Source organism: Aspergillus homomorphus (assembly GCF_003184865.1).
Source record: "Aspergillus homomorphus CBS 101889 unplaced genomic scaffold BO97scaffold_7, whole genome shotgun sequence".
In the NCBI taxonomy this organism is placed as follows: domain Eukaryota; kingdom Fungi; phylum Ascomycota; class Eurotiomycetes; order Eurotiales; family Aspergillaceae; genus Aspergillus; species Aspergillus homomorphus.
Window position 1 is genome coordinate 61,000 of NW_020291893.1, and position 14,452 is coordinate 75,451.

The window sequence follows — 14,452 nt, forward strand, 5'->3', positions numbered from 1 at the left end:
TCGTCTGGGGCTAGTGTTTACTGCGCAACATGCTTCCTTTCAATTGCACAATCAGTCCAGAGGTCTGCTCCCGGCGACCGTCCCAAACGCGAGTGGGAGTAGTCAGTCCAAATAGTCGTGAAAATGCAGATGTGTACCGAGATACTTTTCATTCCCGAAGCAATCTGAACAAGATGTGAAGGAAGTGCACCTAGATCCAGAAGCGCTCAACCTGAAATGCGTAACTCGGGCCTTGTTCCATCTTTAACCCGAGCGGTGCTGCCGGATTATCGGAAGAGTGCAAGCATGGTGGTTAGGGTGTGGGACGTGCCCTGATATTGTTCTTTCTTATCCTTGGTGCCACATGTTTCCATACGTGTTGGACATGTCTTACTGGAACATCAGCCTGTGGATACATCTTCCCATTGGCTCGTCGACATATATAGTAGTGAACCAAACGCATAATATCGGAAGCTAAATGCCACATGAGCGCTAGGTCTTTACCATTCTCCTGTGCCAATACGTGTTATGAGGACTAGTTGCCACAACTCCTGACCTATTTTCATCATCTACCGTACCTCGATAGTCTTCTCTCCCTGCAATTTAGCTACCTTGACCAAGGTGCAAGCTAGGCTACTGAGAAAGTACACTCTGAATGACCTCATACCCTCCTCCGCAACCCAAAGTTCTTCGGGTTGAGAATCAGGTGTCATACGCACCATACCCATAGCAAAATTACCCACGGAAGAATCTTCTCGATCTGGCTAATCCAATACCTTAGGCTCTTCAACTCGCCCCATGGATGAATGAAGTGAAACAGATCCAGGGAGAGAAACAATAACTTTCGACAGGGGTCGCTCCAAGGATAGTGAGATGTTGCGCTGGACTGTGGCGCTCACATAGTATCGAAGAAAATTGTGACGTCTGCCAGGGCAGTAAGGACACTTGCTTCGGTAGTGGCTTTAGAAGAATCCATACTAATAGCATAGCCAAAAGATTGAGAAACAAAAGTGATCGTTGTGCACCATGGGTAAAGCTGATACCTATATGTATCATGTAGATGAGACTTTGCACAAGTCTGGACTGTGTTTAGATGACTCATAATTCGCATCAAATAGTTTGTCTGGATACAAGGAGGACTGGCAATTGCGAGAATGCATCAGCACTGTCGAAACACGGTTGTCACATGCTGGGATAATTATTAACGCCCCCGTAAATGGTGTCTTCACCCAGTGTCCAGGGTACTCTATCTTCTGCCAAGGAATGATGCAATGTGGGAGTTGACAGCTCAGTGACGACAATGCAAATGATTTAAAAGGATAAATTCGACAGGGTCCTATTCCTCCTTAAGTCTGCGTTGTGATCACTCAAAGTGAATATTGAATGATTATTTTGATGGCAACTGTCACAACATGATGAGCTATTATTATTATACCTGTGCCTGCGACGGAGAGAACCTCTTGGACGAAGAAGATCTGGTCGAACATATACGATGTCGACATGCCGGCTTCATACAAAGGCCAGGTTACCTGGGGTACGATGATCATCATGGTCACATATGGTATTGTTTCGAGTGCGCAAGGAGCCCCAAAGACCACCGGAGCTTGACTCAAACAGAGCCATGACGAACCATCTACGTGATTGTCATCCCGATCTTATGGCTACTATCTCCAGACGGTAGCAAACAGGGATCCTGATGTTGCAGGCAAGGGTATGTTGAGCTTGTCCGAGGCGAATGCAAGGAATTGAAGATGCATTCCCTGTATAGCGATGCGAGTCTTCAGAGTGTAAGCGCTTTTCTTCGTTGACAGGGGCTGGCACACTCTGCTCAGTTGGACGGTCCGACCCGATGCTGCGATATTTTTTTTTCTGAAGTTGTATGGCACTTCGTCACATCGCGTGGAAGTTATTGAATATTGAGGGTATTCTCCAGGATATTTCAGAGGACAATGACTTGGTCGTGGGAAAGGAACATACTAGTGAACGTTAACAACATCGATTCTAAGGCTCTTCTGGCATAATAACATTCTGGACTCCGAATTAATTGGCATTTCTTGTTCGGGCTAGAAAATATACTCCGGTAGAGAAGGGCTGCGTACCATGGTTGAAGGAGGAACGCGATATTTGCAAGGCAACCCTCCATCGATAGTCCTTTGAGTGACAAGATATATCAAAGCGGAGGGGAACTGGAATGAGCGCGATGTGTACGCAGTTTCTCCTCCTCGAGAGCTGCAAGAAAAGCATAACAGGGAAGAACCTGGATAGTCGATGGCTCTGGGAAATAGGTTCCTTGTGCAATTTAGTTTTTGACACACACGTACATAAAACTACACATCGTGGGTTTTTGCAACCTGCTTCAACCACCACTCATGGATCCGTTCAGTGAGCTGCCCTACGAGCTCTTCGAGAACATAATCGAACACGCCGCCGATTGGGTCAGTCTCGAAAGTCTTATCAAGGTCTCGCCGCGAGTGGCTGCACTTTTGAGCCCTGATGTCGCCTCTGCTGCAGATGCGGAAGTGGACCCGGATGCTATACGCCGCATTGAGGCCTTCCTGTGCGTGAATCCGGTCAAGAACTATGAGCTACACCGCTTCTTTCGGATGTGTACCAGTCTCCGACTCCACAATAGCGACAGCACTGGTATCTCTTTAGATGATTCATAGCGCGCGACCATTCAATCCGCCTGTCTTCGATGAGTGTGACTCGTGCGGTGCTGAGAGAAATGATCCACGTGGCAGGCTAACATCCAACGATTGGCATGTGTCTGTTTAGCCACCTTTCTAAAACGGGTGAGAGCGGTTCAAAATTTACGTTACTCTATGGCCCGGCTTACACGAATTCAAGGGACTGATGCTTTACTCGCCACGCGATATGGGCGCCCCCTTGTGGGCTGAATAATACCGCGTCTATCGAGCCTTGTGGCATTTGCAACTGCTCGGCGATGTGGGAAGTACAGGCGTCGTTTGCCCGGAATGGCATCGCGACGAGTTCTACGAGCATCTACGGGTTGTTCCTCGTCCGACCTTGACATCGGGTCAGTCTATGTTCCACAACATCCGCAATGACCCTACCCGAGAGGAGATGTTGGCTGTGTCTGAGTGTCTTCATGACATATACGGATATCATCCAGATGGCGTCGATCGCACGGTAAAGCTACCCGAAGCAGCGTTACACCCCGAACAGCTTACTGTATGGGCGCCCCCTCCCCAAACGTCCTCTCTACAGGACATGACCCAGTCTGGGTTTGATACATGGGATCGCAACTTCCGAGCCCCGCAGGATCGAAATGTGGGTGTCATATGGCGGTTGATGAAGTCGAGTGGGGGTGCGTTCAAAGATATGGCCCCGTTCCTGGCCTGCAGCCTTCTCGATACTCGACCACTCCGGTCCTCGAGTATGGTGATATGGGGTCCCTGGAGGCTTTGGGGATTAGGAATTGGCTATGCTTCTACGGAACTTGGACGACTGATAATGAATGACGTTACGGGTCCCAACGGGGAAAGTATCCCAGCCGGACCGTACCCGTCGACCCGTGGTCTCATGGAATACATCTATCGATGGTCAGTCTTCGTATCTGCTGGACAAGCACTGCTGGCCAAAGAGAGAAACCCGAATCGTGATTATTCGGACAAATGAATACGAAACACCGGTGACTGTACCGGCCCCTGTTTACATTATTACCCATGAACGAAAAGGGAAATCTGCCGCAGCCAGCAACTAGTCTCGTTGTCTTGCTAGAAGTATGAAAACTTATACACAAATTGAAGATACGAAACTCTGACCCCTCCAAACATCCGTAGATACCTTTCCCATGTGTGCTCTAATTAGCCTGAGGATTTAAATGTCAGACCTTGCCTCAGCAATGGGTGGTGATGGGGGTGGTGTGAGTTACCGTACGGAGGGTGTAGGTAGTAGAACGGACGGGCATCCAACCCGAGTCTGACGGGTTGCGATGACGTGAGGGTGTAACTGTAGCAAAGTCCGTGGGCGTAGGAAGCTTCGCAGTCCGAGTCGTGGGAGTGGATGAATCACCAACGCAGTAAAAGTAACCTTTCTATAATTGAAGTCAGCATGCATCCTCGGCAAACCACATCACGTAAATCTCAGGCCAAGTCGAAGGAAGGGGTATTGAGGCAATATGATGGAGAAAAGAGATAGAACGTACCCTGAGACCAAAGCACTCTTTGCCAAGGATAGGATTCCAAGAAATGAACTGCTCCTGAGAGAACGTGCCAAACATAGTCACAACCAAGCTGCAGTTATCACCCTTATCGACCTGATACCAAGCTGTGCAATTCTTTGCTATGCCCTCGGGTGTTGGACTGGGCTTAGTCGTGACATGATCAGGAAGGGGAAGGTCGTCGTTGTCGTAAGCAGCAATGCAGTAGTGGTATTCGGGAATCAAGCCAGAGCAGTCGCTCTTGAGAGCTGGGTTCCATTCATGAAAGAGCTTCTCACTCAGCAGCCCGTGCTCGGATAGGATACGATTGCAAGTATCGTTCTGCTATGTCAGTCCTATAAAATTTTCAGATGCAATGAGCTACATACCGTGATGGCCTGGTAGAAGCCCGAACATTTTGGATCAAGACCAGCTTGTGTGGGTGAGGGAATGCCGGTCTCGAAAGAAATAGTTTGCGATGGACGTGGAGTCCAGGGAACGTATGGAGGGATGGAAACATTCGAAGAGCCAGCGGGATAGACAAGAGTGATGCCAGAGCCGCCCATGCTGCCCACGCAGACCCAGTAGTCAACCAGAGGGTGATCGCAATTCTTCTTTAGCTCGGGGTTCCAAGCCAGCCTATCTTTCTTAGCGAAGGTTGCTTGCTGATCAACTGACGAGCACAACCTACAGCCGGTCCATGGAAATAGAGCCACCAGATCGCTGGGAGATTATCTGGCACGAGTCGCCCGGCTTGACGAGATACCATCGATTGCAAGAGGTGGGCTGCCCTGCCTGTGTTTTCGTTGGAGGCCAGGGGGTATCAACCGGCATGGGCGCGGTAGGCATAGTGTCCGAAGTGACTGGCAGACGCACGATGTAGGTAGAAGTACTAGAATGATCTGTGGTGTTGACTGGCTGGATCATCATGGTTTCGCCAGCTGTCAAAAAGACAAGCAGAAACGCGAGTAAATGTTGAAAGGGCGCCATCTTGAACTGTGTTCGCCTGATGGGAAAGCAGAGATTGGAGTAATGAATGATGCTTGGAAGGAGAGATCGAGAAGGTGAAGAGTAATTTTGACTGAAATTAAAGAGAGAAAGAGGGGAAAAGGAGAGGAAGAGGGAAGATATAGAGGATGGAAGAACCACTATGGGGATGAAGAAGGAACATAGAAGGAATTGAACTTTCCAGCAAAATCAACGGCTTCGTGTATTCACTTGCGCGGTTAAGCCCTTACTAGTCTACTAGGCCAAACAAGTCAAGGCAACCACTATTCGCCCAGGAATAGACATTGCTTCAACATTACCTCTACAGCATCTCAAAAGTCCTGAATTCCAAATTCGCAAATGCCTGAACAGTTTCCGAACCATGCCAAAGTTAATCATTCTGTGAAGATTCCTCAACTGCCATTAGCCACACGAGCTGTATTGCTGAAAGAGGTAGAAGTGAGGGCTTCTCGGATCGTTCCAGAAAGGCTCGAAGTCGTTGGCAAAAGCAGAATTGTACATCTCCATGATTCCCGCGACATCTCCAGAAGAAGGGACGAGGTTTCCCAAGAATACCGTGCCATCAATTTTGGTTAGCACGTTCGTGCCCTCCTTAGCACCAGCAGTAGAGCCGTAGATCATGATAGAGTCCCAATCGACTTGATCCATACTTGGCCATTTCCCGCGTGGACCCGTAACGTCCCCCAAGGGATAAGGCAAGAAGTCTGCCGCCATGAATCCGACATTCAGGGCAGCTCGGTAGTTCACACACACACCCTCGGGCCCATAGATTTGCTCGCGGGTCATGCCCCTGGTCACCCTGTCGAAATCCTCCAGGTTCTCACAATTGAACTTAAACACCCATTCCCCACCATCGAAATCCCTCCACAGGGCCGGGTCCTGGTGCTCGTGCACAAGTCCAAACACATGTCCGATTTCGTGAGCAATGTTGGCGAGAATAACGTAGTCAGGATGGTCGGCCGGAGTGGAGAGGAACATTTTGTGTTGTACAAGCGCAACGCCCTCGTTCGGAACCATCGGGGGCATGCCGATATTGGTGGAGTACAACCGAGGAGTGTCGTAGACCGTCACGGTGTCGTAAATTCCAACTGCGCAGATATCCGGGGAGGTAGACTGTAGCTTAAAAGTCTCGGGCAGGCCAGCCGCATACCACAAAAACATAGCGTCACGGAGAAGAGGCTCATATTTGTGTTGGGTCGCAGCCGACTCGTAGCAGACTGAAACGACCCCCTTGGGCCAGAGCTGGTTGAGGTTTGCCCATGGACTGAATTCCGCCCAAGCCTGCACCAGAGGGCTCAGGGAGATCAAGGTTAACAGCAAAAGCATCAAACACTGCCAGAGGTGAGCTGGTAAGGGCATGACTATGACAGAAAGACTAATAGAAGACCAAAGTATCTATGATGGAAATGGATGTAGACGAGCGATGACTTGACCTGGATGTTTCGTGTGAAATAGTGTTGTGAGTTGCAAATATGAGGAGAGGAAGGAGAACCAGAGGGAGACGTCAAAGGAGATTATAATGATGATGATGATGAAGAAGAAGGTGAAGAAGAAGGTTAGTGTAAGAAGGAGAAAGCCCTGGGCCTGTCGCGGTGACAAACCGCTGGAAACGAGTGATATATCACTCACTCGCCAGTCTACCAAGTGAATGATCGTTGAAAATCGATACATGTATCACGTGGAGAAATAGATCTCATAAACCTCCTAAGTTCTTCACAGAAAACGTCCTTCCATCCTCAATCTCTCACCCTCTGCCACACACCAACACCACCATGACTATGTCACGACATATTCTGTCTTTCATGGTTCTGCTGCTGTGGCTATCCCCAGGAGTGACAGCGGTATTGAGCAACATTAGTCTGCGAAATTACAGTGACAATGCTTTGGTCCATGTCTCTTTTACTAAACCCCTGACTAGCGACGACTATACCTGTTCCAAGACCAAAAGGTGCAAGACAGGATGCTGCGGTCCGATGTAAGTAGATTGATCTGACCCTGAGTACTCCTGGCTAACAGCGATTCCAACAGAGACAGCACCACTGGCATCGGCAACTGTGGCTATGGGCCCGAATTCTGTGGGAAGGGATGCAGCTCAGACTGTGGTCGCAAGAGCGAGTGTGATGCAGGCTGGGGTCGCGAATGGTCGACTGCCTCAACCTGCCCTCTCAACGTCTGCTGCAGCAAGTTTGGATTCTGTGGTAAGTCTGTCTTTGTGGCCGCCTCTACTGTCTGGAAATGAGAATGTTGATCCTTTGAACTTCGCATTCTGTCAGGGACCACCCCAAGTTTCTGTGGAACCGCCACAGTGCCATCTCCTGAGTGTAATGGAAAGAGTGCCCATAAACGAACCGTCGGATACTACGAGGGCTGGAATCTGGAGCATGCATGCGGAAGTGAGTTTCATCCTCTTCCTGTTTCTCTGCCACCTATTTGTGTGCTGTGTTAGCTGACGAAGATGGATGAAGAAATGGCGCCGGACCAAATCCCTCTCGGTTATTATACGCACCTCAACTTTGCGTTCGCCTACATTGACCCTCAGACCTTTCGTATTGCTCCTATGAACAACCATACTGCATCGCTGTACAAGGCAGTAACGGGGCTAAAGAGAAAGCAATCGAAATTGGAAGTGTGGATTGCCATAGGAGGATGGGATATGAACGACCCTGGCCATACGCAGTATACCTTCTCCGACCTGGCAGCTTCCGGGACCGCCCAAGATGCGTTTTTTAACTCGCTTCTTAGCTTTATGCAAAGCAATGACTTTGATGGCGTCGACTTAGACTGGGAATACCCGGTGTCAGAGGATCATGGTGGTCGTGCAGGTGATTTTGTCAATTTTGTTACCCTGCTGCAGCGACTGAGAAAGCGCCTAAACCAGTCGGGAAGAAGTTATGGTGTTTCAATAACGTTGGTATGATCTACCCATGCTGTTACCAATGATCATTTCAAAATAACCTGAAGAGCCATAGCCTGCATCGTACTGGTACCTCCGAGGTTTCGATATTGCTAATCTCGAACGTTATGTCGACTTCTTCAACGTGATGACTTATGATATCCGTAAGCTCAATATCTCTCCCAGCGCATCTCTCTACTCTTCCTCATTCGATCACACTGACCGGGCTCTTCTCTACTTTGCCACTAGATGGAACGTGGGACACCATGAACCGAGACTCCCCTTACGCTGCCTACGCTCATACCAACCTAACCGAGATCAACCAAACCCTTACTCTTCTTTGGCGCAACAATATCAACCCCGCCCGGATCAACCTTGGCCTCGGCTTCTACGGCCGCAGCTTCACAATGAAGGATCCCAGATGCATGGCGCCGGGTTGCCTCTTCACGGCTGGCGGTCGCTGTGGCGAATGCACGGCGACGTCTGGCGTATTGTCCAACACCGAAATCCAGAAGATCGTCAAAGAGAACATCACGGGTGCCAATGTGTCGTTCTACAAGGAGGATGCTGTCAAGGTCCTTACCTGGGACAGAGACCAGTGGGTGAGTTTCGATGACGTCGAAACCCTGAAACTGAAGCTCGAGTTTGCAAATCGGCGGTGTCTGGGTGGAACAATGGCTTGGGCTGTGGATCTTGATAGAGATGGCATGTTGATTGAGGCATTGGGCACGGCGATGGTAGCAAAGAAGAAGGCAGTTTGGAACGAGGCGATGCATCATTGGCTAATCCCAGAGGGAGGCAGCGTTGATGTCGACGATGTCTTGGGCTGGAAGAGGAAGCAGAACAACGTGCAGCAAGATACAGGGTCGAAGCATAAGGACCTGTTGTGATCAGGTCTCGATGTGGAAGCTCATGTGCGCAGTAGGGTGGTGGATTCTCATCTCTTTCCTTACGATCCACAGATAACCCGTGTTCTCAGTATGATAAAGGTAGACATGCTGGTTATTCCGTGATTCAATCTATACTGGCCTAGTGCAATTCATGATGACAACATGATACAGTGCATTCATCCTTCCCCAAACACAAACTCAGCCATTTCCTTCGCAGCCATGCGTAAAGCCTCCACACTCAAATGCTATCCTATTATTCTTGAAACATCTCGAAGAGGTCGCAATTGGAACTCTGACGGAAAGCTCCCACTCCATTCCATCATGCTCCTCTGCACCATTTAGATACTTCCAATCAAATACCGAGATCCCTTTTCCCAGACATCCCACCATTCTCGGTCTGATACATTTTTGCCCGAAATCCGCAGTCGACCATCCTTTACCCCGCAGCGTGTAGTCACTGAATATGAACTTATACTTGCCTCTGCAGCTCCCGTCCACCGCTTTGATGACGGGCCAGGGACGCTTGAATGAATTCGACACACCAACCTCGTAGATATAATTACCGCGCACCCATCTGCCGCCAAACTTCCAGTTCAACGGATTCTCGGGGTCGTTGCCGTCGCACGAATTGATCACGCGATCGAAGCTGTCAAGACACTGTTGCTTATCGAAGACGGCGCCGTTACGCAGAGTGAGGCGGAACCAATGGGTGTCAGGAGTTTGATAGTTGAACCAACGCTCATCAACGTATTCTTTCTCATAATGCCCGGTCGGTGGTCGATACTCGCGGCAGTAGATTTTGTAGTTCTCATTCATCAGGTCGGCTGAGGCGTAGTCTTGGCGTCCCTGCTGCTGCCAGCACTGGAAGAGATCGGCATTTGCCTGACAACGTGGATTTTCGGCTTGGAGGATCACGGCGCGTTGGGCGACAATCTCGCTGAGGACGAAAGAGGCGATGGTCTTATGGCCGAGCTCGTTGGGGTGGAAGTACTTGCCCCAGCGATCGGGGAGACCCAGGCCAATAGAGCCGCTGTCTGCAGGACAGTTCGGGGTGGCTAGAAGGACGTCGCGGAGGTAATGTCTTTCACTGGTGATTTTGGCTCCGAGAAGCGGATCGTGATTCGCAAGGTGCATCAGATCGTCGACATCTTTCTTGCGCAAATCTCGATGTCCTGAGACCGTGGTATCCGGCTTAAAGAAGTGCAGATAGGGCTGGCTGGGATCGGGATACTGGCCTGTCGAACCAGGGACACAATACTGCCCATGCAGACCATCTCGCATAAAGGCGTCCCAGTCGGCTGTCCTGATATAGGGGCTTGACCAGGGGCGTGGACTAATCGAGTAGATAACGTCTCGGATCGCTTGGTTGATGTTCACCACCAGCTGGTTGAACTTCTTGCGGTTGTCGATCGTGAGTGAGAGTCCACCTGCAACGGGGTCCAGTCGAGGGAAAGACCAGTCCTGCTTGGTGGCACAGTCTTCATTCTCAATGTTGAAAAATTGACCATAGAGAACCCAGACAATGAACCCATTGTAACTCAGTTTGGGCTGCATGGCATAGATGATCTTGCGAATATTGGGCATCAGGACCCTTTCAATATTGTGCTGCGCCAGGTCGAGAACTTCTTGGCATTTGTCTTCGCCCTGGAAAGGAAGGAAGATGCAAGCTTTGATGATATCAGCCTGGTGATGTTAGGACTGCCTTAACATAGAGAAAGTGGCACATGGTACATACTAAGCACAGATCATTCCCTCCAGCTGTAATAACCACCAAGTCGAGATTGCTGTCGAGGTTTTTGATCTGATCGAAAATCTGTCCAGTTCGATCTCCACTGCAAGCCTTGTACTGGAACAATTTGACTTGGTGTCCTAGTACATCATGGAGTAAACCCGGGTATGACTTGTCATAGCGAGAGCATTTGCGGTCTTCCTCACGCTCAGTCCACAGAGCGCCACTACCAATCCCAGCAGTATAACTGTCTCCCACAGCCGCCCACTTGTTGATCCAGGAGAAGTCAGTCGGGGGAGCACTGTTGGCAATGTGTTGAAAAGTGGTAGCATTGGCAAAGGAGTCAAATGAGGATGAGTTGGTCGAGATCGCGTGGCTCGCCAAGAGACACAGGAGAAGTATTAGGATGATCATCGTTCCAGCGATCTTGGTTCAAAACGAATCGAGGGACGAAAAGAAGACCATAAGAGGTGCTGGGAGGAAGGGGTAATGAAAAAGATAAGGAAGAAGAGAAAAGGAGACTGGGATATGATCAAAATACGTTTGAAGGAACTCAGTGGCCCTTTTACGTGTGATATTAATCTTTACAGAAGCAGGCACAGATCATACGCTATACCTTAAGAAGATGACCAGGATTCACTCAACTCACCCATCAACAACACTGAGTGACGTAGTATCAGTGAAACTATTCACATCAACGCTGACAAGCCCGGTAGTCCCGGATGGTCTGACTCGTTCGTCGCTCGCGTTGCCAGTGTAGAGGTTTCCTCCATAGCCCCAATATCTCCCGTTGCCACACCTCCGAGGCGCCATCAGCAATACACACTTCATCATTAGGTGGTATCGGACTGGGCACAGTACAAAGACGGCTTAATCGAGGACTGCTCTACCGCTGGCATTGACTGGACGGTGCTTAGATTTAGATTGCAAGACCACCGGTCTCTCCACTTGTTCAGGTTATGCCTTTATGTCATTTTTATCAACTGGCCTCCTCAACGTCCCTATTGCTCAATAGTGTAGAGTGTCTGTTTGAAAAAGGAACAATAAACCCAATCATAAGTCAGAAGGAGGAGAAGTCATTCTATTAGCAGGAACGCTCACTTTCTTAATGAGTACGATGTCTCTGAGGATGACTAATTCCAAGTCAAGATGGTTTGCGACCTAAGAAATGCAGTATGAACTGCAGAAGCTGCACTGTGAAAGCACGCGTTGTTTATACTAGATTAGGGCTCATGACAGCTTCCAACTTGAAACAAGCGAGGGCGGGCTAGTCCGCTGGTACTAGTCTTGATTCGGCAGCTAGATGCCTCAGGCATCATTGGTCTCACGCGAGACACCAGCCACCACGTGATAACAATTACTCCTAGATGGAGATGACAGCGACAAGCGATTTGTCAGTCTGACCAAGAAGTCCCGCTGTTCATGACTAAATGCAACTCGTATTCCTTGTCAGCCTACACCTGGCGCCATTGCACTAGCCCTGGTGGGGTTGGGCTCCGCTATCTATTACGACTAGTCCTTCATATATAAACAGGTACTGCATCCCCATCGCTCTGGAACAATGTACGCATACAACAAATATAAGTTCAGCAAGGAAAATGCTAACGTCACGTCCCACGGGCAATGAGCCACGGCTATCTGCCCCCCTAGGGGGTCCGCACAAGCTGTTCGATGGCTCCTTTGTCATCGAGTTCCTGCAGGTACCTGCCGAATTGGATGCCACTGTTTTGATGCGCGCAACATACTTTGGCAGCCACGAATTGACAAAACTGGGAAAACAGCATCCCCAAGTAAGCCTGTGATTCTTTGTACCTGGTACATGTAGCAATCACAGCTCTAATGCCACCTAGGCCCCTCCGCTGCACATTCACTTCTACCAAGCAGAGTCTTTTATCGTGGAGTCCGGAGCTGCAGGCACTACCGCAACATACGATCTCATCGACACGATCCACACGACTGATGGAAACTATCCGCAACGTGACTCTCACGCAGACCATGCATCAACGGCACTGGGTCGCTCAGTGGATGGGGTGACTGTTATCCTCCCTTACATTCCGCACAAATTCTGGCCGTAGGTGATCTTCTCCGAGAAGACTACCGCTGATACTAATATTGCACCCAGAGTATCGTCTAATCACCCATTCTGGTCGACCGCAGAAGGTCAGGTGTACGAGAGCTCGCTTCCTGCTGGCCGATACACCGACACTACGCTCCTGATCTGGGGCCATCCGAAGACTCACATCGGTCCGGTAACGGGCACCCTTGCGAGCGATTTCCCCCCCGATATGGACGCCGCTTTCTTCGTGGGGATGCTGTCACTGGTCGATGCGCTCCACGGACAACGGCTGACAATGAGTCCGGGACTGGGGGCGACTCTCATGGCCACTCAAACCGCCAGCGGAGCCGCAATGATCCTTGCGCCCAGGGCTTGGTGGCTCGGCCCTCTGCGGTGGGCTATCCCGTGGTATATGCAGGTGGCCCTGGAGTGGACACGAAAGATATTTGATAGGAGAAGCGTAGTGCAGTTGGTCGAAGATGCAATTGCGAGGGAAGTGGTGAAGAAACAGTAGAGTTAATAATATGTTCGATAATCTCATTATCAACGTTGTTAGAGCATTTCTCAGGGATAACAGTAAAGTGGGCGGCGAGGGCAATAATGAAAACCCCACATTTACTGCCAATTCGCACTATAATTTCAGGCGATATCCCTTCTTTTCTTGGCAAAGAGCCCAATGCTGAGTGGCAAACCCACGCTGGTCCGTTAGTGTACAGACCAATATCCTGCAGATACGAGATAATGGCTTTTCCGCTCTCGCATATTGCCAAGGTTGCACCAGCAAGAGAAGCTCGGTCGAGAAGAGCATCGAAGCCTATATCTCTTCCCAATGCAGAGATCATCAAAACAAGTTCCGAGGACAAGTCGACAATTCTATGCTCCAGGCAGGGTAATCCCGACAGGTATGGAGGCATAAGCTGCCGCCAGCGTGGGGAATTACCCTGAAAACTAGACTGATAAGCCTGCATGGCCCCAGTACATTAATCCTGCGATTCATGATTGAGCCGCATCCTGTTCTGCAATACCTTCTATTGCGCGAATCCGAATAAGGCCTCTCTGATAGGTCTTGTTTTCTCACCGAGTCAGCGTTGAGTGGATGCTGAAACTCACTTCCCACTCCGATTCTCGCTGGCGTCTCCACCATCTCGTGTCGGCCATTAGTTCTCTTTCCTTAGGAGGCGTGGCAGAAAAATTCCCGACGCCTTAACTGGGCCCAATAAGGCGTTAGTACTGGAATTTCCCCTGTTGCCCGGTCCCAAGAGTCAAGTTCTCCAACACGGAAGATGTTATTTGGTGGAAGGATAGCCATTGATAGCGACGATCGGAAAAGGATCATCTCCGCGCGCTGTCCTAGACTAGTCCCTATATCAATCTCCCTATAAGTTCTTGGCGACATCTGTGCCTCTTCTCTTCATGTCCTGTCACCGAGGTTAGAGTCTAGACATCCCCCAGTGGAGGTCGCTTGATGGAAAGATCGTCTTCGAGGAGGCAAAAATGCACATAATAACCTGGGACCCTCGTTACCACCGCTGTATTTATAGCGTCTCCTAGCCCTAGCTGCACTCATTCTATCATGTTTGGCATCTGAACAATGCCACTTCGAGCATACTTACAATTTATTTTCTATTCTTGATCGTCGGGCTCTTCGGTCTATATCTTCTGCTGATTTTCTTCTCTTCGACAAAGCAGTCTTCTGCACCCCTGCCTCCTGGACCCTCACCTCTCCCACTGGTGG

The 14,452-nt window shown here is 49.7% G+C and overlaps 6 protein-coding genes across 6 annotated transcripts; 3 read left to right on the plus strand and 3 right to left on the minus strand.

Annotated features, from left to right (window-relative positions):
- Nucleotides 1–2,348: 2,348 nt before the first annotated feature.
- On the plus strand, nt 2,349–3,618 carry BO97DRAFT_422108 (uncharacterized protein; the record flags this gene model as incomplete). Its single annotated transcript, XM_025696764.1, has 2 exons — nt 2,349–2,622; nt 2,939–3,618. 2 exons carry the CDS (start codon nt 2,349–2,351, stop codon nt 3,616–3,618), a joined length of 954 nt encoding a protein of 317 aa, XP_025553910.1.
- A 220-nt stretch (nt 3,619–3,838) lies between these two features.
- BO97DRAFT_422109 (uncharacterized protein) lies at nt 3,839–5,131 on the minus strand (the record flags this gene model as incomplete). The annotated part of the gene is made up of 4 exons (XM_025696765.1): nt 3,839–4,036; nt 4,148–4,483; nt 4,531–4,780; nt 4,833–5,131. The coding sequence occupies 4 exons, from the start codon at nt 5,129–5,131 to the stop codon at nt 3,839–3,841; spliced, it is 1,083 nt and encodes a 360-aa protein (XP_025553911.1).
- Nucleotides 5,132–5,551: 420 nt separating this feature from the next.
- BO97DRAFT_412062 (uncharacterized protein) lies at nt 5,552–6,508 on the minus strand (the record flags this gene model as incomplete). The annotated part of the gene is made up of 1 exon (XM_025696215.1): nt 5,552–6,508. The coding sequence occupies one exon, from the start codon at nt 6,506–6,508 to the stop codon at nt 5,552–5,554; it is 957 nt and encodes a 318-aa protein (XP_025553912.1).
- A 443-nt stretch (nt 6,509–6,951) lies between these two features.
- On the plus strand, nt 6,952–8,932 carry BO97DRAFT_339498 (chitinase; the record flags this gene model as incomplete). Its single annotated transcript, XM_025691555.1, has 6 exons — nt 6,952–7,124; nt 7,178–7,347; nt 7,423–7,542; nt 7,615–8,060; nt 8,119–8,206; nt 8,292–8,932. The coding sequence occupies 6 exons, from the start codon at nt 6,952–6,954 to the stop codon at nt 8,930–8,932; spliced, it is 1,638 nt and encodes a 545-aa protein (XP_025553913.1).
- A 198-nt stretch (nt 8,933–9,130) lies between these two features.
- Nucleotides 9,131–11,134, minus strand: BO97DRAFT_441272 (SGNH/GDSL hydrolase family protein; the record flags this gene model as incomplete). Its single annotated transcript, XM_025698155.1, has 2 exons — nt 10,668–11,134; nt 9,131–10,615 (listed from the first exon to the last, which is right to left on the minus strand). The coding sequence occupies exons 1-2, from the start codon at nt 11,073–11,075 to the stop codon at nt 9,131–9,133; spliced, it is 1,893 nt and encodes a 630-aa protein (XP_025553914.1). The 5' UTR covers nt 11,076–11,134.
- Nucleotides 11,135–12,259: 1,125 nt separating this feature from the next.
- On the plus strand, nt 12,260–13,231 carry BO97DRAFT_476207 (uncharacterized protein; the record flags this gene model as incomplete). Its single annotated transcript, XM_025700461.1, has 3 exons — nt 12,260–12,451; nt 12,512–12,732; nt 12,784–13,231. 3 exons carry the CDS (start codon nt 12,260–12,262, stop codon nt 13,229–13,231), a joined length of 861 nt encoding a protein of 286 aa, XP_025553915.1.
- Between the last annotated feature and the right edge of the window lie 1,221 nt (nt 13,232–14,452).